General features: G+C 34.9%; 3 protein-coding genes across 6 annotated transcripts; 1 reads left to right on the top strand and 2 right to left on the bottom strand.

Moving 5' to 3' along the window:
* Positions 1 to 148: 148 nt before the first annotated feature.
* Positions 149 to 13,735, top strand: LOC114719519 (probable cyclic nucleotide-gated ion channel 5). Of its 4 annotated transcripts, none has more exons than XM_028905024.1 (8): positions 3,740 to 3,866; positions 5,384 to 5,461; positions 6,829 to 7,411; positions 9,193 to 9,405; positions 9,589 to 9,884; positions 11,009 to 11,120; positions 11,770 to 12,006; positions 12,675 to 13,735. In XM_028905024.1, the coding sequence occupies exons 2-8, from the start codon at positions 5,418 to 5,420 to the stop codon at positions 13,365 to 13,367; spliced, it is 2,178 nt and encodes a 725-aa protein (XP_028760857.1). In that variant the 5' UTR covers positions 3,740 to 3,866; positions 5,384 to 5,417; the 3' UTR covers positions 13,368 to 13,735. The 4 variants fall into 4 exon arrangements, with proteins under 4 accessions (XP_028760861.1, XP_028760857.1, XP_028760859.1 ...); XM_028905026.1 differs by having other exon boundaries at positions 5,384 to 5,534; XM_028905025.1 differs by lacking the exon at positions 3,740 to 3,866 and adding an exon at positions 3,936 to 3,952.
* A 400-nt stretch (positions 13,736 to 14,135) lies between these two features.
* On the bottom strand, positions 14,136 to 16,937 carry LOC114719514 (transmembrane 9 superfamily member 10-like). Its single transcript, XM_028905020.1, has 7 exons — positions 16,821 to 16,937; positions 16,387 to 16,551; positions 16,193 to 16,302; positions 15,986 to 16,097; positions 15,791 to 15,903; positions 15,556 to 15,706; positions 14,136 to 15,440 (listed from the first exon to the last, which is right to left on the bottom strand). The coding sequence occupies exons 1-7, from the start codon at positions 16,935 to 16,937 to the stop codon at positions 14,283 to 14,285; spliced, it is 1,926 nt and encodes a 641-aa protein (XP_028760853.1). The 3' UTR covers positions 14,136 to 14,282.
* A 1,299-nt stretch (positions 16,938 to 18,236) lies between these two features.
* Positions 18,237 to 24,464, bottom strand: LOC114719542 (leucine aminopeptidase 1). The gene is made up of 10 exons (XM_028905055.1): positions 24,145 to 24,464; positions 23,264 to 23,678; positions 22,958 to 23,152; positions 22,565 to 22,790; positions 22,054 to 22,180; positions 21,697 to 21,792; positions 21,132 to 21,209; positions 20,670 to 20,730; positions 20,017 to 20,204; positions 18,237 to 18,707 (listed from the first exon to the last, which is right to left on the bottom strand). Exons 1-10 carry the CDS (start codon positions 24,364 to 24,366, stop codon positions 18,579 to 18,581), a joined length of 1,737 nt encoding a protein of 578 aa, XP_028760888.1. The 5' UTR covers positions 24,367 to 24,464; the 3' UTR covers positions 18,237 to 18,578.
* Positions 24,465 to 26,360: the final 1,896 nt, after the last annotated feature.

The raw sequence follows: 26,360 nt of genomic DNA, 5'->3' as shown, positions 1-26,360 counted from the left end.
TAGAACCCACTTCCATCAAAATTGATGGATCCAGCTCCCACACCCATGGGACCTAGTCTACGTTCCCTTCCTCATATCTCAAACCTCTCTCCCCTTCCCTATTTCTCTCCCGCTTTTGGACACCAGCAAGTCCACTAGTGGCGGTGGTGACAAGTCTCGGCGTCTCTAGCTACAAACGCAACCCCGTCTTCTCTTCAACCCCTGCCTTTCCTCCATCCTTCCTCGTCTTCTCTCCTCCTTCAACCTTCACCCCCACGTTCATCCTCATCCCGTCCTTTTCAGCTTCCACTGACTGTCTTTGATGATTATTCATTTGGTGCTTGAATGTTTCTTTCTTCGATGGCTTATCTTTTCTTCAATTTTTGATTCTCTTTGGGGGATAAAAAAATATGTCTCGGATCTATAATGGATGTTATGTATTTTGGGATGGTTTTGTCGATGACCTAAGGTGGTTGTGAATGGTCTGGCTGTGGATGGTTCGACAGTCGTTATGGATTAATTAGGTTTGTTTTTTTTCATAATTTAAATACATAGATAAAATTTCGTTAGATTTTTATGGGTATGCTATGTGACTCTTACATTTTCATTTGTACTCTCACTTTCATCAAAACCCCTGTCACAATGCCAAACTCTTAAAAAAAGGTTTTTTTTTTTGTCTATATGGTGAAAATATTTTTTTAGTGCAGCCTAAAGTATTTTTTTACCCTTTTTCTGGTGAAAATATTTTTTTAACCCTTTATAAATTTAGAAAAATTGCGCAGAGTTAACGCGAGAATGTATATTAAGTGGTCCTCGTGGGGCATTAAACTATGTCGTATCGAGAATGTATATAGAAGTGATTGCTTTTTGCGGCCACGACTATTTCAATCTCACGATTCGATTTCTCACCACTTTCCTGGAAGCTCCGTCGTTCATGACAACGCCTATTATGCTTTAAATTCGTGTGCCAGTTAGAAATATTTTCTAAATTAATAAATTATTCATGTTTTCAATATTAATATTCATATAATGTAAAATCATCAGTAGAAAATGTCAAATCTTGAGTTTAATACCATTCAGCTTAATGTTCACGCATAGCTTGTATTGTTTTATACTCCTTCTGTTCTTTATTATAAGAGACAAATAATCAAATTACGTTGATAAAAAAACAGTTAAAATTAGTTGAGGACAATTAATGTGTAAAAAGTATCATGTTTTTTCCAATAATGTTCCTATTAATAAGGAGAGAGAGATGAGAGAGAACAATTAAGGGTGTGTTTGGATTAACGGTGGAGAAGTAACTTTTTTGTCAATCTGACTTTTACAGAAGTCAGATTGGAGAAAAGCGGCTTTTTTGAGCTTATTGTATAAGTCCGTTTCAGTTACAGAAGTCAGATAGCCCCACTGCAGATCCAAACATGTAAAACCACAGTCACATTAAAAGCCAGATTGGGACGCACGTTTGGGGTCCAAACGTGGTCCCAAACGGACCCTAAATGATTAAAAGAAAGAGAAGTGAGAGAGAGAGAGAGTATGAGTTGGAGATAAAATAAATAGGGGTAAAATAGAAAATCAATACAAAAAAATAGAGACAACTTCTAAGTGTCTCTTATATATGGAAACATGCCATAAACATCAAATGTCTCTTATAATAAGGAACGAAGGGAGTATTTATTTTAGTTATGAATAGTTAGCAACCCATCTTATTTTCTATATTTATTTATTTTTTCCGAGGTAGTCTTTATAATGGTAGTTTTAGCTAATACACTTGATTAATAAAGATAGTTTAGAAAAGACAATACCTATTTATTACAAATAATTAACTTAACTTAATTAGTTTTCTTAATCTATTCAAATTAATTAACTAATTTTTATATTAAGAACCAGAGATAACTATCTAGACTCACTCGTGCAAAATAAAAGTGTCCTGGGTTTTTTTTTGGGTTATACTTAAAATATATATAAATTATTTAAATCTCAAATTTAAACGGATTAAATTAATGTATTCTTTTACAAGGTATTCTCATCATTTGTCGTCTTCTAAATACGGTAGGTGGCCAACGGCGACTTTTGGCTTCTTTGTCCATTTTGAGTCTTTCGTATTTTCGCCATTTGCCATGTTTTATTGTTTCATTTTAACTCGCTATTATAAACGAAAATAAATTACTTAAATTTTTTTGGCACAAGAATTATTCCGTGCATCACGCAGGTACAAAGTTTAGTTGGAAAAAAATAAAACTTGTGTGGTTTATATATTCAAGGTACTTGCTCTCGATTAATTAAATCATATAATTGTACAAAAAGAATCACATAATTTTTAGAAAGAATTGCGATAAGGTCTGAAAAAACGTATTACCAAGAAAATCTTATAACAACTGAGCAGTTTGTATGATAAATAGTTTTAGCTGCTCACGATTTTTTTTTAGTAATTATATTTCTTTTTCTAGTCTCACAGGAGTTCTTTCTAAATTCTATATATTATTATATAACAAATTCATTTTATTAACATTTTCATATTCATTTGTGTTGATGTGATTGAATAAAACAATGTTAATTTGTACAACTAAATATCTATCTCTTTCTATTTTATTTTATTTTTGATAAAATTCATATTACCGAAAGGAATTCATATTACTTGAATCCCTTATTATATTATAGTGAGGTGTATTCTATATACTACCTTTTATCTTTAATATAAGATCTCATTTGATTTTTATTTAGATCTTAAATATAAGATTTCAATCCACTTTGTTTCTCATATTTATCTTTTTTTTTAAGATAGTCCCTCTAATAATAGTAGTTCTAACAAATAAACTTGATTAGTAATGATATTTTAGGAAAAATAACACATATTTATTACAAATAACTAATTTAGCTTATTTTCTTAATCTAATTAGGTAACTAACTTTTATATTTAAAACCAGGGTAGTATTACATAAAGAATTAACCATATTGTCTATCCGTTTTGTTTTTTTAACTGGAAAACAGGATTGCAAGCAAAAGGAAAAAAAAAAGCCCAGGGGTAATATTACATAAAGAATTTTTTTCATTTTGTTTTTGTTGTGCCAGCTCCTAGGCTTAAACTCACAACTAATTCAGCGAGATCATTCTGTGTATTTTTTGATCCGACCATAATCTGAATTTGTATATTTTTACTTATAAATAGTGGATTATTATGAATGTGCACTCCCTTCGGGACATCTGATAATTCCGGAATGATTTTATGAATTTTATATTTGATATGTTTTTGCCGAAGGAATTTTATATTTGATGTTGAAAGATATTAAGTAAGTAAAAGAAAAAAAAGATATTAAGTAAAAAAAAAACCATTTTTGATGTGTAAATTAAATACTACCTCCGGTCCTTAATATAAGATCCAATTTGATTTTTAACTTGGTCCTAATTATAAGACCCCAATCCATTTTGTCTCTCATATTTATGCATTTTTTCAAGATAGTCCTTTTAATAATAATAGCTCTAACCAATATACTTAATTAGTAAGGACATTTTAGGAATGACAACACTTATTTATTACAAATAACTAACTTAACTTATTTTTTTAATCTCCTTAAATTAATCAACTGGATCTTATAATTAGGACAGGAAGTAGTATTGATATTCAGATGCCTAATCAATTTGAAGAATTATGCGTTTAGACTTTGGACCCAAATCCCAGACCGCGTCCTCTTTCGTTTTACATTTTTTTAAGGTAACGAAGGACAGTTCGTTGACCTTTTATCGGAAATCTTGGTGTAATAATTTTTTGCCCAACAAGAATTAGCAAAAGATATTTTTCTGATTTCGTTTTTCTGTCTTCCTCTTCGCCCGCTTCTGCTCAAGTCCTTCGAAGTTGCAATCCCCTGGTTTCTCTCAAATGATGTTCTGCTGTAAGTTGCTTGCTTCCTCCTAACTCTCCGTCTTTTGCTTTCCCAAATAATCGCAGTCACTAGAAGATCGAGTTTGTGTTCGTTAGGTCCGTATGATTTCTTTTTTTCACTTTATATATATGTCTGTGTGCTTGTGCTTATAATTTGACGAGAATAGATGCACATAATTTGATTTTAATTTACTTTGTGGCATGGGGCTGACAGTTTTTGGGGGTGCCGTTTGCAGTTGCAGTTGAAGTAGTCGGGTCGTCGTTAATCTGAAAAACCACTTTGTTCCTCATTCATAATCAGTGATTTTAATGGTTTGTTTTTGTGGTGAACTGGTGATAGTGCTAGTTGATAGAGGCGCGCTCTTATTTTCCTTCAGGATTGATGTGGGGTTCTCCTTATCAGTCATAATCCGGGAAAAAAAAGAAGAAAAAGAGTAACCGTTGAACATGATATTCTAGATTAAAATGGTTTTGATTTTGAAAGAAGGGAACTATTTAGTTAACCCAAGTTATCTCTCTTAAGGTATGGGTTCTATGGGCTTTAATTACTGATAAAACTTTTTTGATGGATTGTAGAGTGGTTGAACTGTAAATCATAATAAATTGCATAGATACCTTACGTTGAATAATCTGGATCGCTCCCATTATGGAATCACAAGCGGAGTTGATTGACTTTACATTGACGAAGTTATTCTTGGTTGCACTGAGTTTAACTGGAAGGGCTTTACTTCTAAGATTTATACGTATGTGTATGTATTTATAGATGATCCTAAGTTATGAGGGTTATTGATTGGATTGTCATTGATTTTTTAATTGTAGTAGTCACTTATTCATTTTTAGTGACGAACTTTACAGATTCCCTCCTCCCCACCTCTCCTCTTGGGATAATACTTCCAAATTTCTTTTAAATTTTTATTTTCATTGATTATGCTCATAGGAGCGCTTTCGTTAAACTAAATGCATGTTTATATCCTCAAACTGTCGTTGAGTAATTTAGGAACTTGACTGTCAACTTGAAGGAAGCAATGATCATGCTCGAATAAATACATGAAGTAATTTGCAGTTTTTTTTTTTTTAATTTTAGATTTAGGCAGGATATTTTACTTGAATTTGGGTATTTTAGCAAGCTTCTGAGTTGTACATTTATATCTGAAAGTTTAATGGATATGGAATGCATACTGAATAATCTCAAATAAGACTGGTAAGTACAACCAAATGGATTAGTAAATTTAAGTGTCACGCATGTTTGTATATTGTTGAATGCAATAGTAGTATCTGTTGGTGCAATCAGTGTATATAGAGCATACTTATATAGTTGTTGTGAGCTTGCGGACCCTGGAAAGGTAGACATGAGCACAAGTTTTTACGTCTGTCTCAGGTCATCCTCATAACTGTATGATTTCATGGTTTGAACTGGCAAGTGTTTCAGGCTCTGGCATGAGGTCCTTAGTGGACCTTCAGAATCTTAGCATGAAGAAAGAAATATTGATGGTCATTATTTTGAATTTTGTTGCTGTTTGGATGCAGATTCCTATGTGATCAATTCTTGAAAGATATATGAATGTGGTTACAAGACATGGCTGATCAGCTGGGAAATTTTGTGAGGTAACAAATACAGTTGATTGCAAGATAACAGTTGTTGAGATATGAAGGAGAAGAGAGTGACTAACATTTACAGGTCCATATTTTGCTTACGTTTTATCATTACTGTTATTCAACATGGTTATTGCTTTATTTATGCGTACTGTCATATATTTAAGATTATTTTCTACAATAGCTTAGGAGGTGTTTGGCAATCCTCAAGAAGCACTTTTACGCAAAATGAAACAAACTTCTTTGTATATTTACTTCGTAAACTGTAAAAGCACTTTTGAAACCGTGGTTTGGTTTCTATCCAAACACCCCCTTAAACTGTTTGGAAAAGACCCATGAATGATATATAGGGATGATTGTATTAATATCTCTACACACTGAATCATGCAAAAGCCTGTTGTGCTTGAAGTGTTGACACAATCTGCCATACATTACGCTGAAATTGATTTATGAGAATGGGAGTGGCAATGGTCAAACTCTTGATGCCTTGATCAAAAGGGCTTTATTGCTATTTCAATCACCAATTAATTTAAAAAACTTTAGTTGTTAGGAGAAGGCGAGGAACGATTCTATTAATATCTTTAACATGAAGGAATGGTCTAATGAGGCATTCTTTTTTTTTTTGAGGGGGGGGGGGATGAATTTAAGTTATCATCATTTCCAGATTCCTACTATCAGTTTCACATGAGATTGTCATATGGCAGTATGGTTCATTGAGTTCGAAACTATGTCTTGACAGGGAAAAATTACTATTACTATAAGTGACTATTTTTTGCTCAACCGAAAAATTTAAGTTACATTAGATGACCTTCATGTTTATCAATTATATAATAGGGATCAAGGAGTATGGGTTGATTTATTTAGATGAATCGGTTGCTCTATGAGATGCTTAGATGGATTGCTCCACCCATTTCAATAGCTAGCTTTTGCAAGATTTTCTACAGTTAAAAAAAAAAAATAATTATTACCTTTTGTGGGCATAGGACAGACACTTCTAAGCCCTATTGATTTATTTATCGATTATCAGTTATCAATTTTTTGGTTTTTTTAAAAGAAAAACCATGAAAAAGATGCCATTGGACGGATCTATGATTATATATGATGTCACTTATTGATAGCAGCTGTAGTCAAGTAGAAATATGATATAGGTTTTGGAGACTAGGCCCCCTTGTCAACCAAAAAAAGCTAAAAAAAGGAAACCTGCTTTAGGTGTTATATGCAACTGATATTTGATAATGCATATCTCCACATGTTCATCCTTCTTTCATCTGATTGTAGATTGGATTTGTGTGCCCTGTTTATGAATATGAAATTACTTTGCTCCTGTTTAAACTGCAGAATGTGGTCTATTTATCAGGACTCTGTTAATTTGCTTTTAGGTTGGATGATCTGGACTCTAGGCTCTCTTCATCTTCTGATACTCGAGTTAAGAAAAGTGGATTTAGTATTGAGAAATTAAACCATGGTAGCCATGCAAGCACTGCAACCTCTAGGTCTTTCAAAAGAGGAATGATGAAAGGGTCTGAAGGACTGAAGTCAATTGGACGATCACTTGGATTCGGGGTATCTAAGGCAGTATTCCCTGAAGATCTAAAAGTGTCAGAGAAGAAGATATTTGATCCTCAAGACAAATTTTTACTCCAATTGAACAAACTTTTTGTTGTCTCGTGCATTTTGGCCGTGTCTGTGGATCCATTATTTTTCTATCTCCCTGTCATCGATGATCCATCTAACTGCCTTGGTATAGATCGAAAAATGGCAATCATTGTCACCACCTTGAGGACAGTTATTGATGTTTTCTATCTTATACACATGGCTCTCCAATTCCGCACTGCCTATATTGCCCCATCGTCTCGTGTCTTTGGACGGGGGGAGCTTGTGATAGATTCAACACAGATAGCCACGCGATACTTACGGCGGTATTTCATTGTTGATTTTCTATCTGTGCTGCCCTTACCACAGGTTAAACAGATTGGATTAACTCATATCAATCTTTCTCTCCATCCAAATTATGCGTGACTTTCATTGGCATTTATGATTCTTTTGTATCCATGTTTTGCTGACAACTTTGTCACTTTTCATGTTAGATTGATGCAGCGTTATACCTTAGCTTCTGTCAGCTTCTTGCTCTAGTTTGTCTGTACTTATGGATTGTTTTAAGGGGATTCTACTTGTAAATACTGAGAGGGCTTGACTTTATTAAAAATGAAGACTTTTACTATTATTTTTTGTGTTCTTTTTAACTTTTAACGACTGTTACCTCTTTTGGTTCCTCTCAATGAATTCTTCTCTACCAGATTAAGGGGGGGGGGGAATTAAAAGAAGCTATTTTTCATAATTATTTTAATTTCGGCAACACTTCTTTAATAATTCTAAAATCTTCCAGACTGAAGATTTCTAAAGATCTTATAGAAGACATATTCTAAAACGCTTCAGAAAATTAGAATCATTGGATGCAGTAGTGCTGATATTTGCTTCAACCACGTAAATGAGTAATTTTTGTTACAATGGCTCATAAAATTGTTTGTCTCTGTTGGCTGATACTATGGCATTTACAACTTTAGTACACATTTTCTATATTTAGAAATGTTTATTTCATGAGTGAGTGGTATTTTTTGACGTCTGGCTTTAGAATGTCATTCATCTTGTCTTCGCTTTTTGGTTCATGAGTATTCTATATGACCTTGGGTTATTGGAAAATTTGGTTATATTGCCCTAGTTATTGTGTAGACTGATTATTCTTATACTTAACCCCATCCACTGTGAATGGTACTTGGATAATAAGATTTGCTTCACATAAAGTCTAATTCCCTTGAGAGACTGATTGTAGCCATTCATTGTGTGATTCCAACAACAGTAAGAATGCACTTAGATGCAAGAGAATAACAGCTACTTGGAGAATGAAAATAAGATGGACGAATTCTGAATTCTGATTAATACAGACATCATCTCATTTTATACCTTATGATCAATCCTGATTAATTTTGGACTGTAAAGTTGTAGGCAAATGGTTGGTTTTAGGTTGGGTCCCTTATCTTCCATTTGAAATTTTCGACTGGTCATTAAATGACGCAACTTATTTATTGGGGTTGTACCAACTCACCTATTGACCGACTTATATATGATACATTATTTTCATATTCTTGATAATTTCTTTTGATCTTTGATGGTTTTTAATCGGTTTCCGACTGTTCTACTATTCCTTGTTATTTCATTTAATCAAATTAATGAGATAAATTGATAATTTTTTCCTGTCAGAACAAGTGAATTCTTCTCTTGTGCTTCTTTTTTCCAATCATTCCCAATTAGTGATCTTGAGTAATTTGCTGCCTGTCTACTTATATAATGTTTCTATCCACATATTGATAATGTGAATGCAGCTACTAGTGTCTATCCTGTGTGATTCTATTCCCTTCCTTTTAACAGCGAGACACCATTTATAAACACATAGTTTTCTTTTCATTTAGGCACCCTCTTTTCATATAACAAATATATCCTTTCACTTGAGCGCAGTCATAACTAAGATGACCCAGCCTTCAATGTCAAGTTACATATTTATTGTTATTTAATTGCATTGATGTTCTTTTATAGCTAATGCTACTTTGAATATTCTGACTTGTATGTATTGTAGAGTCCTGCGTCACTAGTCTGTTGGCATTGCTGCACTGCAGCTGTAATTATGCAGATTTTAGGAAAATCCTAAACTCTTTCTCTGCTCCCTTTTTTCCTGTCCCTGTATCCAGGTTGTGGTTTGGAGATTTCTTGAAAGATCAAAAGGCTCCGATGTATTAGCAACAAAGCAGGCCTTGCTGTTTATTATCTTACTACAGTATGTTCCTAGGTTTCTTCGGATGTTACCACTGACTTCAGAACTTAAGAGAACAGCTGGTGTCTTTGCTGAAACTGCATGGGAAGGTGCTGCATATTATTTGCTGTTATACATGCTTGCCAGTCATGTAAGTTTATGTTTTGTTATTATAAAATTCACTTCTGCTGGTCTTCTCTGCTGTCTTCTAGTTGATCTATTATGCCTGCTCACTCTAATGCCATTATGCTTGCTACCTAGCTTGATGATACCATAAATTTGCGAGGTTTTTTAATTTTATTTTATGTTCTATTCTAACAATGACTCTCTGCAGATAGTTGGGGCTTTTTGGTACTTGTTGGCTGTTGAACGCAATGACTCATGCTGGCAGAAGGCATGTACGAATGGGTGCAAAAAGGATTTCTTGTATTGTGGTAACCAGTTTATGGAAGGTTATAATGAGTGGAACAAAACAAGTGATCAAATTCTTAAGGAACATTGCTCTGCCAAAGATGATTCGCCTTTTGATTTTGGAATTTTTAAACAAGCATTGTCATCTGGCATTATTTCATCAAAAAAGTTTGTCTCCAAATACTGTTATTGTTTATGGTGGGGCCTCCAGAATTTGAGGTGAGTGTTATTATTTCCTTTGGAGATCCATATGTATTCTGTTACTACATTTGTAACAAATTTTAACTTATGTCTTCTGCCTGAACTGAAGCTTGTTTTACATAGTGTTTTCCTGGAAGTATCTATATTTATGATATGTATGCATACAAACACGTTCATATGTTTGATTATAAGAAATGAATTTGTTAGCGGTAAATGGAATCAGACATAAAAATTGACAATAATTGTTGCATTATTTGTGTAGTTGGTATTTCAAACTCTGCCTAGGCCAGTGTGCCTGTAGATATTCCTAACGAGGATGTGCCATACGTCTAATAAAATTGATAACTTTAGGAATAAGTTGCTTTAAGAGCCATCTTATTACCAAGGAGACTTTCTGCTCCAGGGTAAGTGTGTGGCCCATAAATCGCACAAGTACATTTCTTAATTTTAATTATATTCTATATGTTTCTTCTATCTCGGTTGCGAAATACTTGCTTTGTTGTTTTGATTATCTGTGTCTTCAAAATACAACCACTACTTTGGAGCATAACTTACATTAATGTGCAGCTTTTTCTGTGACTGAACATTCATTTCTGAAGGTAGTTTGGTAGTCAGTTACTGAGTTCGATTAATTTTACTGGATTCTAAATAATGCTCATAGGCATTTAACCCTTTAAATAGTTTGTGTTTCACTTGTGTGGTGGGGGAAAAAAATAGTGCACAGGACACTGTTATCAGTTCAGCACGCAGACAATCTGTTTTTGTTTACCAGAGATACTCTTAAACTTTAAAGGTTTGAACTAAGGGCTCAAACTTATTCTTTCAATACTTGTCTGAAAGTTTGGGAGGCAAAGGGTGGCTTTAGGTTGTGATTCACGAAATGGCTTTTTATCTTGCCTGTTATTTTATTTTACGAACAAAGTAATGAGGATTGGGTTAATAGTTAAATATTGATTGCCCTGCTAAAACCTATTCTTTAAAAGCTTATCCAATAAGTACTAACCAATCCCCCTTTTCAATTGACTAAAGATGTGTTTAAATTTCTATGGCTTATAATTGCCTCTTCGGAAGTCATATATGTTCTTTTTCAATCTTATAGTTACTTGTGTGCTTATAATAGTTTCCACTGGAATTCATTACAGTACACTTGGCCAGGGGCTTGAAACCAGCACTTATCCTGGGGAAACCATCTTTTCAATAGCACTAGCCATATTTGGCCTTATCCTCTTTGCACTTCTAATTGGTAACATGCAGGTATGCTCAAGATCAGGGAGTTTAACATATTTTGTGTCTAACGTTGTTGGAACTCATGCAATTTACAATCTGCCAAGATAGGAAATCGCTGATGTCCATAGATTTGTATTATTTGCGTCAAATTGCTGGCTATGCATGTTAACCTTCCGTGCCTTCATAGCAACATGATATATGACTGATTAAAATGATATTGAATGTCACATTCGATTTACATTCATGCAGAGAGTGGGCCGATGAGATCACACATTTTTGAGTGAGATTCATATCATTGGGGGGGGGGGGGGAAGAAATGGTATAGAATGGTATGGTCAAACAAGCATGATCAACCTCTGGTAGAGAAAGTCATATTTTACATTGAGGAAAGGCTGATCACATGCTGTTTTCATTTGGTGATTAGTGAAAGCATGTATAGTCAAAGATGAGACACTACTGTTGCCTTGTTCTTGAAGTTTCCTTTCCTGAATTGATGTATTGGATATTGGTATTTGTATTGAGAAATAATTGTATGCATGCTAAAGAGATTCAGAATAATTCTTCAATCAAATACACATTCACTGGTGCAAAATTATGTCACAAAATTATGAAGAGCAGATTGTTAATGATCAGATACTGAGATTTCATTTTTTTCACCCCCTTTGCACGAATACAGACGTATCTTCAATCTATTACCATAAGGCTTGAGGAAATGAGAGTCAAAAGGCGTGATTCAGAACAGTGGATGCATCACCGCTTGCTCCCACCAGAGCTGAGAGAGCGGGTTAGACGCTATGATCAATATAAGTGGTTAGCAACACGTGGTGTGGATGAAGAAAGTTTGGTTCAGACACTTCCAAAGGATCTTAGAAGAGACATCAAGCGTCACCTGTGTCTGGCTTTAGTGAGAAGGGTATGTTGTGAATTCCTTGTAAAAGTTAAGACGCACCATAAAGGACCAAAATCAAACACAGAGAAACTGTGTTTGGTCAGATACGTTTTTTGATTAGATTAGTTCAGCCCTGGCCATAGTTATAGCTAAAGTTACTCCATTTATAGTTGTATGATTGTATCCTCCTTTTGCATGAATATATTTATCTGGATTTCCCCCCAAGTAATCAAATCTCTTCAAAATGGGGGCTGTTTCTTGTGATTTCTTTATCCATTTAGCTCTTCAATGTTCATGTAGACCCCTTTTTACTGGAAGCTGTACATATTTTAACGGAACTTTCTGCAAAATAATGTTTTATCTACATTTTTTGGGAGCATGCTATTTATGAAGCATCCAGAAGCTTTTCCATTTTCCCATTAACTTTAGGTTGAATGAAAAGTGTCTTCTGAAAGCACAAAATAAGTGGTATGTGGATGGTTTTGTGCTGCTAATCGCATCTTTTATATTGGGGTTTTGTCTTATAAGCATAAAGATTATCTCATTACCTCTTGCAATTTGCTTTCGTAAATTCTTTAGAAATCTATTACGCAATTTAATAGATCTTTTGGACCTTTTCTTTTCTACACTTGACAATTTAGTGCTATAGCATCTGAATTTGTCCAACATTAATTTCTTCTTTGCATTTGTAGGTTCCACTGTTTGAGAGTATGGATGAGAGACTGCTTGATGCCATTTGTGAAAGACTGAAACCTTGTTTATTTACTGAGAATACTTACATTGTACGGGAAGGAGATCCAGTTGATGAGATGCTTTTCATCATTCGTGGTCGACTCGAAAGTGTTACTACAGATGGTGGTAGAAGCGGATTTTTCAACCGTGGTTTCCTTAAAGAGACTGACTTCTGTGGGGAGGAGCTTTTAACCTGGGCACTGGATCCTAGATCTGGTTCTAATCTCCCAACTTCTACTCGAACAGTTAAGGCATTAACAGAGGTTGAATGTTTCGCCTTGATCGCAGATGAGTTAAAATTCGTTGCTAGTCAGTTTAGGCGCCTTCATAGTAGACAGGTTCAACACACATTCCGGTTCTACTCACAGCAATGGAGGACATGGGCTGCCTGCTTTATTCAAGCAGCATGGCGGCGATATTCTAAAAGGAAGGCCATGGAGCTTCGTCGAAAGGAAGAACCTGAGGAGTCAGAAGGAACTCAAAGTAATGTTAGTGGCAGTTCATACAGCATTGGTGCTACCTTCTTAGCTTCAAGGTTTGCAGCCAATGCTCTTCGGGGCATACATCGCAATCGGAATGCTAAGACTGCGAGGGAGTTGGTGAAACTACAAAAACCTCCAGAACCTGACTTTACTGCTGATGATGCAGATTAAATTTTCTTGTATAATTATTCGCCTGAAATACTTGTTATCATTGACCAGCTCTGTTTTGGTTGGACTTGTCAAGAAAGTGTTGTACAAGCAATGTATTATAAATTCATGTCAGTTATTGTATTGAGACATGGAAGAGGTGTAAAGACTCTTGTCTGTTCCCTTGTAAATCCAGCTCAAATGGACTGTTCTATAAGGTCTGCCAATGTTTATGTTATTGATGCCCTTTTGTGTATCAGTAATGGTCACACACACACACATATATATGTTGGTTGAGTCGGTCTCTTTCAATGAACTTACGGCATCCTTAGATATAGCAGATCTATATATTTATGTATTAAATCAAACGTTTGTTTGGGTATTCTATTAAATTTAGTCTGGTTTTGGGATTAATGTTTGAACAGCTCTTGAGACATGCCTCTTATTTCCAGATCTCTTTTCTTAACGGCTTCGTTTCCTTGTTCGAATTCCTCGTGGACGGACAATTTTAAGATTACATAGTTTCTCAGGTGATTACGCCCGCTCCTTTGTGGTCCCTGGAAGCTCATTACATTGTTAGAACTTAAAGTGAATGCTGAGTTAAACACATTGGCACAGAAAAATCCTAGGCGGAATAATTTTTCATTACATGTAAGCACATCTTTGCAATGTTTGTAGCTTAGATGTTACATTGAACCTACAGAATTCCCAAACCACCGAATTTGAGCCCAAAAAAATAAATAAAAAATAAACACTAACAAAACAGAGATACTTATCGTAAATGCAGAATATACTATACCGAAGAGACTAACAAGAATTTCCGTCAAAGCTTAAGATTGGAACCAATGGAGAGCCACAGCTCTCCATTCCAAACAAACAAGACATTAACTCTTCAAAAGGTGATTTGACCATCCCGCCATTGCCTTCGCATGGCGAGAACTAGTCAACTTTGACTGATGAATAGATGAGCTTTATGAAATAGTAACATGCATAGAACCCAATTGTACCGGTCAAGACAAAGAAAGCATATGAAAGAATCAGCATATATGCAAAGTACAGAAGCCCAGAAACGGGTTTTGTGATCTCAAGCTTTGTGAAGAAGTAAAAAGCAGCATAAAGGAAAAGGTAAAGAGCTGATGAACCTGAAGTCAGATAAGACCTCCACCACCAGTGATAGTCCTCACTACACAACTGGAAGTAGCAGAGAACTACTGTTATCTCAGCACAGCTGACCAGTAGTATGAGGAACACAATGAAGAGGAAACCAAATATATAGTAAAATTGATGTGACCAAATTGATGTGAGAATGAAGAATAGCTCTATGAAGACAGCACCAAATGGGAGTATGCCTCCTACAAGAATAGACAACACAGGGTTCATGTACCAGGTCTGAGCTGGGATCTGCCTAGGAATCTTGTTTGTCTTTACTGGATCCTCAGAAACTGGCTTTCTAAAACCCATATAACCACCAATGAAGACAAGTGGAACTGAGATGCCAAACCATAAAAAGACCAGAGCAGACATTGTTCCAAAAGGGACAGCCCCAGAAGACTTTTCTCCCCAAATAAGAGCATTTAGCACAAAGAATATTACGAAGATTATAGCAGGGAACATGAAGGCTGTTTTCAGACTTATCTTTTTCCAATCTGTTCCCTTGAACAACTTATAGAAACGCGCTGATGAGTATCCGGCGAATGATCCCATGGAGACCCAGAGCAAGAGCATGGCCGTCATCAAGCCTCCTCTATTTGATGGCGAGAGAAATCCAAGGGCAGCGAAAATCATAGTGACAAGAACCATACCAAAACACTGAACACCTGTTCCAACATATACACACAGTATGTCAGAGTAAGATGGAGGCCTGAAAACATCCCCGTGGACAAGCTTCCATCCTGTCTCTTCTTGAGCTTCATCTTGTATCTCTAATTGGTTATAGGTAGAGATATCGCGGTAAAGTGTCCGCAACATTATCATAGCCACCATGCCCGACAAGAAAATAACAATCAGCAAAGAATTAATAATGGAAAACCAGTGAATCTGATCATCGGCCATTAGGAGATAGGTATCCCAGCGAGATGCCCACTTTATATCACTCTCCTGCAAGATGAAAGCTTTCCAGATAGTTAAATGAAACCAACATCAAATAAAGACAGAATTCTCAGTGACACTGGCAAGTAAGCAATTGAGTTAACTGTAAGTTATGGTAAGTAACCTGGAATTCAACATCATACGTTAGAATAATTTCCTTCTTGTCTTCAACCTCTTGAGGAGTTTCAGAATTGGTGACTGCCTTTTTTGCATGCGGATCACAAGTAGTTAAGCGGATATTCTCATTCCATTCACCTTCATACTGATGCTTTACACTGTATTCACAGATAATATTATAAGTAAAACCAGCCATTCATTAGACTGATATACAATCAGGTGAAGAAGAATTGTAATACAACCTGAAAGGTTTAACCTCAAAGCCTACAATCCTTGACAATTCAGTCAACGGATCTCTATGATATTTGACTACAAACGATAAGTGGTTGTGGATGAAATATTTTTCCTCCTTCATCTGTTTACAGTTGTGCATACTCAAGAGAAGTCAAAACAGATTCAATCCAATGAAAACAAGAGGTCGTTGAGCTGGTACTTACCCCAGCATACTGTCCTTTAAGGCCAACAAGAAATCCATGCAGATACCCTTTGGATGATTCATCCTGACCAGGCCTTCGTAGAGGAACAACTAAAGGAAGATTATCCAGAATCCTGCAACAATGAAGGAAACGAATACAAAAAATGGTCACAAATATATATATAGCAGGCTCAGAGCAGTGTAAAGTTTAAAGTCACTAATGACTCACATATTCACACGATATTCATCATCTATCTTTTCCTTGAACTTTTTGGCTGTTTTTGCATTAAGAGTTAGACGACAAACAACACTGCACATCTGTGGCTCTCTCATTTTAAACTGGGAAATTCAAATTGTTCAATAAATTAAAGTAATTGAACCAAAGGAAGAATCACGGAAGCATTCCACACAGGTTAACTCTACCGCATAGGGTGAGTTTTCAATGCGATCACCCCGAAGAACTTCTCCGAGATTCTCTGCACTGTCAACAATGTGATCTGGGCGACAATAAGGCAGCGAATAGTAGGAATAAGGAAGCTGTGTTTTTGTGGAAGTCAACTTGTTCACTTTCACCGTTAGCAGGTCTCCCTGCCACCAATGAAAAATAACCAAAGCTAATATTATGATTAAAAAAAAGCTGTTTATTAGACAAATATTTGTACGTACTCATCTTTTTGATGCCACTGTTAGAAGTGTGTTGAACTTGCATTTAAGCTAACAAGCATTTTTTTTCTAATTGAAAAACGTAAAGTATTACCCTCACTCCCAAAGAAAAATAATAATTACAAGCATGCATTGCAAATTGACGTGAAACTGATATTGACAGATTCGCAAGAACCAGAATAAAGTGGAATTACCTTCTGGAAATCTTGAGGTGCAACACCAGGGAGGTAAAAACAATTGACCTGATGGACAAGGAGCATAATAATACACACAGAGATCCATAGATGACGAGCGAGAGGCCCTCTCGCCATTGCTTCGAAGTTAAATTCTGAACTTCTTCACTTTCTCTAATTCTCTTTTTCTGAATCTGTACGCTGTGTGTGTGTGTGTGTGTGTGTGTGTGTGTGTGTGTTCGTCTTTCTCTGACCCAGCACACTTGTGAATTGTGATCGTTAGAGAAATTTCCGACTCCCTGTGGATTGTTTCATGACAGAAAAGCATTTTGGACCAGAAATGGCCTCATGTACACAAGTGTGGGGATTTGCGAGACATTTGCCTGACTAATTTGATGCTTTCTTCGCCGTCCGATTATTGAATCTCGGCTGAGTTAACGGTTTTAACGGTCAAGGTCATGTCACGTTGCTGTCTTCATTGGCTTTCACTAAACAAACCCCTTGATTAAAATTGCAAAAGGAAAGATATATTAGAACTCTTATTTGAAATAATAATGCTCAAATATTTGATAACATCAAATAATAGATAATGGGGTTAAAAAAAATATTTTCTTGGTAGAATCATATTTTTAGTTAGCCTACCTAATTATGTAAATAGATTTTAGCAAATTTGGCATATTGGGTAGGGGGCTACAGCTCTAGGTAACGCAATTTGAAAGAACGAGGTGAAGACAAAGCGGGAATATCCTCACTTATTCAATTAAATATGTGACTTGTTAACTAGAATTTTGGCATAGTTTGAAACTTGTTAAACATGCTTATGTATGTAATCATGCATATGTAAGTCATACTTTGGATATTTTCAAGCATGTAAATGTGATGCACTATGATGGGTTGAAGTTGGATGGAGTTGCTGAGATTTTGTGGGCATGGCGTGTTTATCATCACTGGATTCACAATGAATGACGCTGGGAGGGTTATGTTCTCCATGCCTTTCTTTGGTTGGAATTGTAATCAGAATATGAGATATTAACACCTGATTTTGTAGTTACCATAATTTTGATGTGTAATTATAAATAATAAATAAATTACTCCTACAATCTATTTATCAAGCAGAGAAAGAAAGTTTTCCTCAATTAGTGATCTCATTAAATTTCTAACACAAGGGTATTATTTTGTCATTCATTTTATTCCAGTGTAAACAGTTTTTTTTTTTTTTGAGGAAAATACATATATATTAAACAGAAATAAAGTTAGAAAACTGTTATTTCTCCGGTCTCAAATGTAAAACCCATTTTATAATATACTTCCATTTTATAGTATAAAATACATTATAAAATGACTCTTACATTTAAAACCGAAGAAAAATATGTCATTAGAGAGTTAACGCAGGTTTTTCTTAGCATCTAATATAGAAACATGCTGAAAATATAATTGATAACCATTGACTTTTGAATCAGTCCCTGGTCTGGTTCAAGAGCCAGTCCCATTTTTAAAACCTTGACAAAAATATCAACAATTAACATCAAAGAGAGGCAAATTACTTTCAGAACTAAAGATCGCAAGTTTTTTATACAATAAAGATGGCAAGTTTAAATGACATCAAAACAACCTTGAAAAACCAAGCCTCGGTCCGCCACTTGTTTCTTTTTGTCCTCTCAAAGATCATTTTATTCATAGAACCAACCAATCAATCCCCATTGAACCAGACACCTCAGAGTATGCATTTCCAACTTATGTAACTTTCTTTCCAACACAATACTTTCATATAGTTTGCCTCTAAGAGGAGTGTTTCATAACCCATTCCACCAAAGTAGCAACGCCAAACCCCGTTGCAGATTTCTTCTTCTCATTCCACACTGGACCAGCCAAGTCAATGTGTAACCACTCAACCTTCTCGTCAACAAACTGCAAAACCAGAAAGTTTTCTCAGAAATCCTATATTTACATGTGTAACAAGGATCTGGATCTTTGCATTTAGAAAGGCAATGCATTGTATACATGTGAAAAGATCTGAAGGGGAACATCAACGGTATGTTCTCTCTATTAAATGCATAGAACATTATTACAAAGGACCACACTACACGTACCCGCAGAACTATTAATAGAACAAGCAAGAAAATGAAACAAGAAAGAAGCACAGCTTGCCAAAGCACCAATTCCTCTGGCTCAGCTTGTATATTTGATCGCTTACATCAAACTAGAAGTCTATCCAATCATGGTAAGTTTTATTGCAAAAATATACAAGCAAATGTTTTAAATTGTGCAAGTCATTAATTGTTTTGGCCAAACTTGAGGCCCCAAAAGTTAAATTAACCAAGAAAACAACAAAAAATAATAGAAGAAAATGACAAAATACTAAACCTCAAGCGAAATGTTTCAAATCCAAACACGCATTTACAACACTCTACAATCAGGAAGTGGCAATGGCAAAGTATACCTGGCTCAAACTGACCAAGTTCATGGTCTGAGAAGCTCTAAGGACACTGATATCTTAAGCACAATGCTATAGGTTAAGAAGCTCGGACATTGCATTGATTTGAGATACAACACAAACAAACAATAAAGACCCATCCAAAAAAGAAAAACAGTTGAGCGAGAATGGCGATTCAAGATCTCATAAAAGAATTTAATACTACCTCCAGTTCTTACTATAAAAGCCAGTTGATTAATTTGAGTAGATAAAGAAAGTTTGTTAAGTTAGTTATTTGTAATAAATAAGTGTTATTTTCTCTAGAATACCTTTACTAATCAAGTGATTAGCTAAAACTACCATTATTATAAGGACTATCTTGGAAAAAAGTGGATAAATATAAGAAACAAAATAGATTAGTGTCTTATATTTATGACCAAAATAAAAGACAAACTAGCTCTTATATTAATGACCGAAAGTAGTATTAAATCATGATGTTTCCATATATTTAAATTCCTTTTATGTTAAAAAAATTGAAAATTGAAATACACGATATTTCCATATTTTTTTATCAAAAAGATTTCCATGTTCAATGACAGCGGGAGATGCCACCAAAATAGTGGCATCCCATGCCTCTTAACTCCCTTGAACACCAATAATACTACTGAATCATAGACATCTTGAATGCCAAAATAAAGATGAAAGTATACCATATAGAACTTGTTATGAATCCTTGGGAGCATGGGCTCAAAAAGTTGGGGAGAATAAGAGAAGTAAAATGACTTGAATAATTACAACAAATACCTGTTTCAAAAATAGAGCAGCAGTAATAGCCCCGCCTGGTCTACCACCAGTATTTACCATATCAGCCACTCCTGATTTCATTGTTTCCCAATAACTTTCCTCCATTGGCATCCTCCATAGTTTTTCTCCGCCTGCCTCTGCAGCATCCAGTAGTTCTTTTGCCATGTCATCACTAGGAGTGAACACACCTACAAATCAATGTTTCGCATTAGTAATCAATTAATAATAAGATGAATCAATGTAAGAGTTAAGCTACTAGTAAGTATGCCAAGTGCAAGAAGGGAAAATGCCACCAAAATGTGGCCTCTGTAACAGTTGTTCTCTTTCACATCCTACCTCTCTCTACATTAGGGCCACGTTTGGTATGACAGCATCCAAGGAGAGGGCGAGAGAAAATGGGAACTTAAATTTTTGTGCAATATATGCCATGCCCTTGTTATCATATTATTTAAACAGCCTATTTTTTATAGCATATTTATTTTTAAAAAAATAAGGGCATGAAGGGTATCTTCCAGCCATTTTTCATTCCCTTCCCCTTTCTATCCCTAGCATCGAGTAACAAACATGGCCCAGCTCACGCTTTCCCAGTAAACCTAAAAACATCTCCCACACCAAGCTCAAGCATAATGTAATGCAAGCAAGTTAATATTCACCTGCAATTGAGGGTCCAAGAGCAACAATGCAGGCTCCAGTTAAGGTTGCCAGGTCAACTATCTGTAGCATAGTCAATAAACATGTAACCAAGGTTTTGATAACAAACTATATAACTAACAAGTTTGAGTATTATTCTAATCCAAATGAAATTCGGGAAAAAATCTTCATAGGGGCACCATATTGTCAAAAATAAGCAAATATTCCCCAAATTAGCAAATATTTTCCAAAACAGTGTGTACACGTCTCGAGTCAAATTCCTTTCTAAGACTGACAATCGCACGTATTCATCAAACCATCCTATTTAAGAAAAACCAATAATCAGAAAGGTTCCTGCAGTATCTATTAGAAGGCAAATTTCAACCATGCGATATAAATGGCAACAAACAGGAAATCAAATCTGTTATGAATTATGTGCATATTAGAAATATGTGGGCGTACAGCGATATAAACTATGTACATACCTTTTCAACTCCTTGGTTACAAGCATATACCAGAGCATCTGCAAGAGTAAGCCTACCCTCAGCGTCTGTGTTGTTAACCTGCAAGAGGTTTAACCCAAAGCCAAATGCAACTTCAGATGCTAATAATAAGTTATATAAGCCAAGTAATACGTGATATTTTTAGCTCCCAAAAGGCCAATACTTGAATTCAATGTTTTCCGATAGCAAACCACAAGTAAACTTTTTAACTATGCATTACGTTCAGATATTATTAGCAATACCATGCAGTGCTGATGTGCTTGAAATAATTCCAAAAGTTGAAAGGAAAAAAAAAGGAAAATAAATTGATGCATCTCTCTTCCAATTCTAGCCAATAATTCCAACTCAATGAAGACGCATTTTGGACTCTTCTAAAAAACAAGATATGTACAGAATAGGATATACTAATTCTCCGCCAGCAAGCAAGCTAGTCTGAAAAGAAGAAATGAACATTGCTAACTAATCAAGACCCACATATTGCTATGTGCCATGTTCAATAGATTGAAATAGTATATGTATATATATTAAAAAAAATCAGCCTATTCACCTCTATAGTCTTTCCATTTGAAGCTGTGACAATGTCTCCAGGTCGCATTCCTGTTCCACTTATCATATTCTCACAAGCAGCAACAATAAAATGAACCTGAAACGCAGGACTTATAACTTTCAACATAATGCCGTATGCAGAAATCCAATTAGATCGATAATTTTCAAAATTTAACATTAGATATAATTTTTCTTTGTTCCTGAAAAGTTGAACTCGTAATTTGCCACATCCCATGCACCTACCAAGCAAAGGCTTAACGTTGAAAGACAGAAGGTAAATTACATCCTAATCAATCGATTAGCATGTTATTCTATGCAAGGGACAAAGTCGACTCATGACAAATAATCAACGTCTCACCTCCACTCCAGGAGGTTTGATTTGACCAAGAGCTTTTGCTGCACCTAAAACTGCAGCTGAACCACCCATGTCAAATTTCATGAGTTCAATTAAACAGCCAGGTCCTGTCTTGATGTTGTAGCCACCACTGGTAACATACAGATAGATTAATTTGAAAAATAACACAAAAAGTCTTTTATAGTGAGTAAAAATAAATTACCAACAATAAGTCTTGAAGCAGTCATTGCAGACAAAAATAAAATATAAATCTGAACTACAAAGGCAATTTGTATATGGCAAAAAGACAAAAAAGCAATCTACTTGGTAACTCATGGCAAGTTAGTGTTGACTTCCCCCGCCCCTGGGGGGAGCAGTGTTAAGTATTATCACTTCAACCAATGATAGAAGTAATAATATCATCACCAGTTACATAAAAGAAATACCACCTTAGAAAACATCAGTTTGGAATCATCACTCATTCTAAAATGTGGCTGAAGTAGAAAGATGCATTGTCTATAAAAAATCAAATTACCTGTCAAATGTCAAACCCTTTCCAACTAAAGCCAACTTGCCATTGACGGGTCCGCTAGGAGGTTTATAGCAAAGATGGATAAAATGAGGAGGATTTGCTGAGGCTGCAGCAACTCCGAGAAAAGATCCCATGTTCAATTCCTTACATTGCTCAGCATCCAATATCTTAGCTGTTAGAACATCACTATATGCAGAAGCAATCTTTGTGGCCTCTTCTGCCAATACCCCTGAGTTAAACAGTTCATGAACATATTAGACAAGCATATGAGCATATAGAGATACAAATCAGACTTTAACATATAAAGGAAATGAAATTAAAAATAGGCTAGCAGCCTGTCCAGTGACATCAGCATGGGAGCAATATATCTTTTACAAACACAAGAGTCAAACAAACCTGGCGTGACCACATTAGCTGGGGAGTTCACAAGCTCCCTTCCAAAAATTATTCCAGAAGAAACATCTTCAGCATACTTAAGTTTCTTTTGCAATTCAGGTCCTGTTCCAAGACCAAGAATGTCAACTGATCTAAGAGCTGTTTTCTTTGATTCTGACTTGTACCTGTTATCTTCATGTATTCCCAGTGCAGTCCCTAGCAAAGTTCAAGCACACATGTCAAATTTAAATTATACATCTCAGCTCAAACATGCATCGGTAACCAGACAATTATGATTCTACATATACAAAATCATTAAACAAATACCAGATGCTATTGCAGAAGCAGTTTTAAGCTTTAATTCTGTAGAAAGTCCCTCGGATGAAGCGAGAACAATGGCAACATCACTTGCCTGGGCAGTCTTTGCAGCTGTTGCAACATCCTCACCAAAACTGCTAAATGCAGCTGTAGTTGAAGCTGATTGTCCAAGCCCAATCAAGCCAACCCTCTTGAATCCAAGTCCTGGTATCCTAAGAACTGTTGATTGGCCAACTTTTCCGGAAAAATCCTCCTCGGAAGAAGCTTCAGCCAATAAACCACTCAACTTGGAGTCAAGCGACTTCAAAATCCGGTTCTCGAACTTTGCGTTCTCATCTTTTACCATGTCTTTCTCCGTGACACCTACTGCAAGTATGTCTCCTTTCCATTCCGTCACATCAATCTCCTTCGCCGTGAAAGAGATCTGCCAGGGAATTACACAAACAGAAAGAAAAAAACAAACTTCAGAATTACATATTAAATCACGAAAGAAACAAGAACATATCTCGCTGATTTCATTTCTAATGAAGAAAGATGGCCACTCAACGCGATGGTATCTCTCTATAACCTTCAAACATATAAAAAGACTCAAATTTAAATGCTAACCAGAAAGTAAAAACTCTCAAGTCAATGACTTCTCGTATTGGACAATGTGAAACAAAAGTTAGCAGATTGAACAAAACAAATCAGATATCCAGTCAACGGGACTTCCATTAAACTGGACTGACTGAAATAGTGAGTGTGACACTGAAACCCCAAATACAGTAAGATCAGAACCACTCATGCAAACCAGGCGAATGCGCCAGATCAATGCCAACACAAAACAAGGGCAGAAAGATAACCACAAAATAACCCATTAACAATAACAAAGCGAAGAGATTATAAGTAACCTTGGGGTTTTCGATGTTTGCCGGCTGAGTTAGACCAAGACTGGCACAAACTAAAGTCTGAGCCATGAGTCTCCTTGATGGATAGCGCAGGGGCAGAATAGGGAAACGAAGGCGGGACCAAGAAGAAGAACTTAGCCTCACGGAGAGAAACAACGAAGAAGAAGAAAGAGTAGAGGAAGAAACAAGGAATGAAGCCGCAAAGGAAGCTACAATGGTAGCCATTTTGGGTGCGTGAGGCTCTAGCTATTTATAATGAACCATCAGAGGAATTCGTATGGCCGTTGAGGACTGAGATAACAGTAACATGACGGGTGGCTTGACAACACCAGCATCCTCAGTATCGGCCTGTGACATTTGGATAGTACCCTTTTGGTTTTCTCTTTGGTTTTGTTGGGATATTTTTCATTTTTAATATTGTCACATCATGCATTTATTCTCATCCTTTAATCTCAGAAAAAATTACATTACAATTACAATTGAGAAAAGAAAACTCATATTTGTTAAAAAAAATTATATCTTATTTATTACTGTAACAAGATATGTTTAATATAATTACATGACTTGTTAATTATTTTATTAAAGTTGTAAAAATATTTCTTTTTAAATTTTTTGAAAAATTTATTATTAACTGTTGTACTGAAATTGTTAATAGTTTTATTTTCTGTTTGGATAGAAAGAAAAGTTGAGAGGAAAGAAAATAAGATGAGAGAGAATAGAGAGAAGAGAAAATTGGAGAGAAAATATTATCACCTCTGATATTTGGATGGACAAGAGAAAATAGAAAGAAAAAATGAGTAAATATATGAATGACTAAAATACCCTTTCTGTTATATCAAAATATATTTTGATTAAAATCAAATTAAATATCATAATGAAAAACCATATTTACATTAACATAATCATATAATTTAAAATCAAATTATTTGATAAAGATATATTATCATGTTATTATATTTTAATATAAAATAATTTTGTAAAAAAAATAACATTTTATGTAATGCAATGCTAAAAAAACCAAAACAACAACTCTACTTGTTTTTTCCTTCAGTTCATTTTAGAAGGATTTTTCTAATTTTAGTTATTTTATTTTGCAATCAAGTAAACACAGAAGAAAAACTTGATAATAATAAATAAATTTAAAAATAAAAAAATTAATAGGTATTATTTGCTGAAAAAACATATGTAAGGGTAGAGAGAAAAAATAAGTTTTCTTCTCATTTTTTCTCCATATATGGAGAGAAAAATTGGGAGGAAAATGGACTGTGGGACCATCTTATTTTCTTTCCAATTTTTCTTTTCTCCCACTTTTCTTTCCTCATCTAAACAGGGAAAAAAATCACTTCTCCCCCCATTTTCCTTCATAGTTTTCCTTCCTCCCTCATTTTCTTTCCATCCAAACATAGTATCAAAGAACTTGTTAATTATGTTATCAAATTTAAAAAAAATTCAAAAAAAAAAGTCACTAGCCCCCAAAACTCTAGCAATCTATCATCAGCTAGTCACCCAACAACCGGTGGCCCACCTGAACTCCTGTGGTGGCAGCCGGTATCAATGACTGACTGACTAGTGAGTCTTTTCAACAAAGTTTAAAATCTCAATTCGCTCATGTGTATTTAAAAGAGAATTTATAATTATATAAAAGATTATTTTCACACAAATCGAAACAAAACTCCTCTCACATGTTTATTTTGTATATCGTAAAATTAATTATGAGAAAGGCTTTATTTTAAGATTAATTAATACTTCATTTTGAGGAAAAAAATTCAGCAACGACAACTAGTATTTTGAAAAATTAGATATGGATTTAAAGTTTTATTAGTAAAAATGTTATTATCGTTTTATATAATTAAAATTATTTATGAAAGAGTAATTAACACAATAAAATTTAATCATCTGCAGCAATTGGTACCCCTAATTTTTTACAAGTTTTACTAATTAGGAATCCATAACTAAAAAGAAAGTTTATTAATCCAAACTAATGATCGATTAATTAATAATGTTATCATAAGTTATATATGTTTATCTTGACTTATTAACTAAACACTCACTAGTCCAATAAAAGCTCTCAACCTATAATATTAAAACACAATGCACATCTTTTAGTTAAAAACAAGAGGAAGAAAAACAAAAAGAATTATAATAAGGTCTCAAAAAAATTAAAAATAAGTTTTATAAATTATTATTTTTTACTCTAAAACTTGTCATTACAAGTTCTT

The sequence above is a fragment of the Neltuma alba genome, unplaced genomic scaffold (genome assembly GCF_004799145.2).
Source record: "Neltuma alba isolate B1F8T4 unplaced genomic scaffold, ASM479914v2 tig00011920_pilon, whole genome shotgun sequence".
NCBI classification, from domain to species: Eukaryota; Viridiplantae; Streptophyta; class Magnoliopsida; order Fabales; family Fabaceae; genus Neltuma; species Neltuma alba.
Note: the sequence above shows the minus strand (reverse complement) of the source record. Positions and strands in the feature narration are given on the sequence as shown.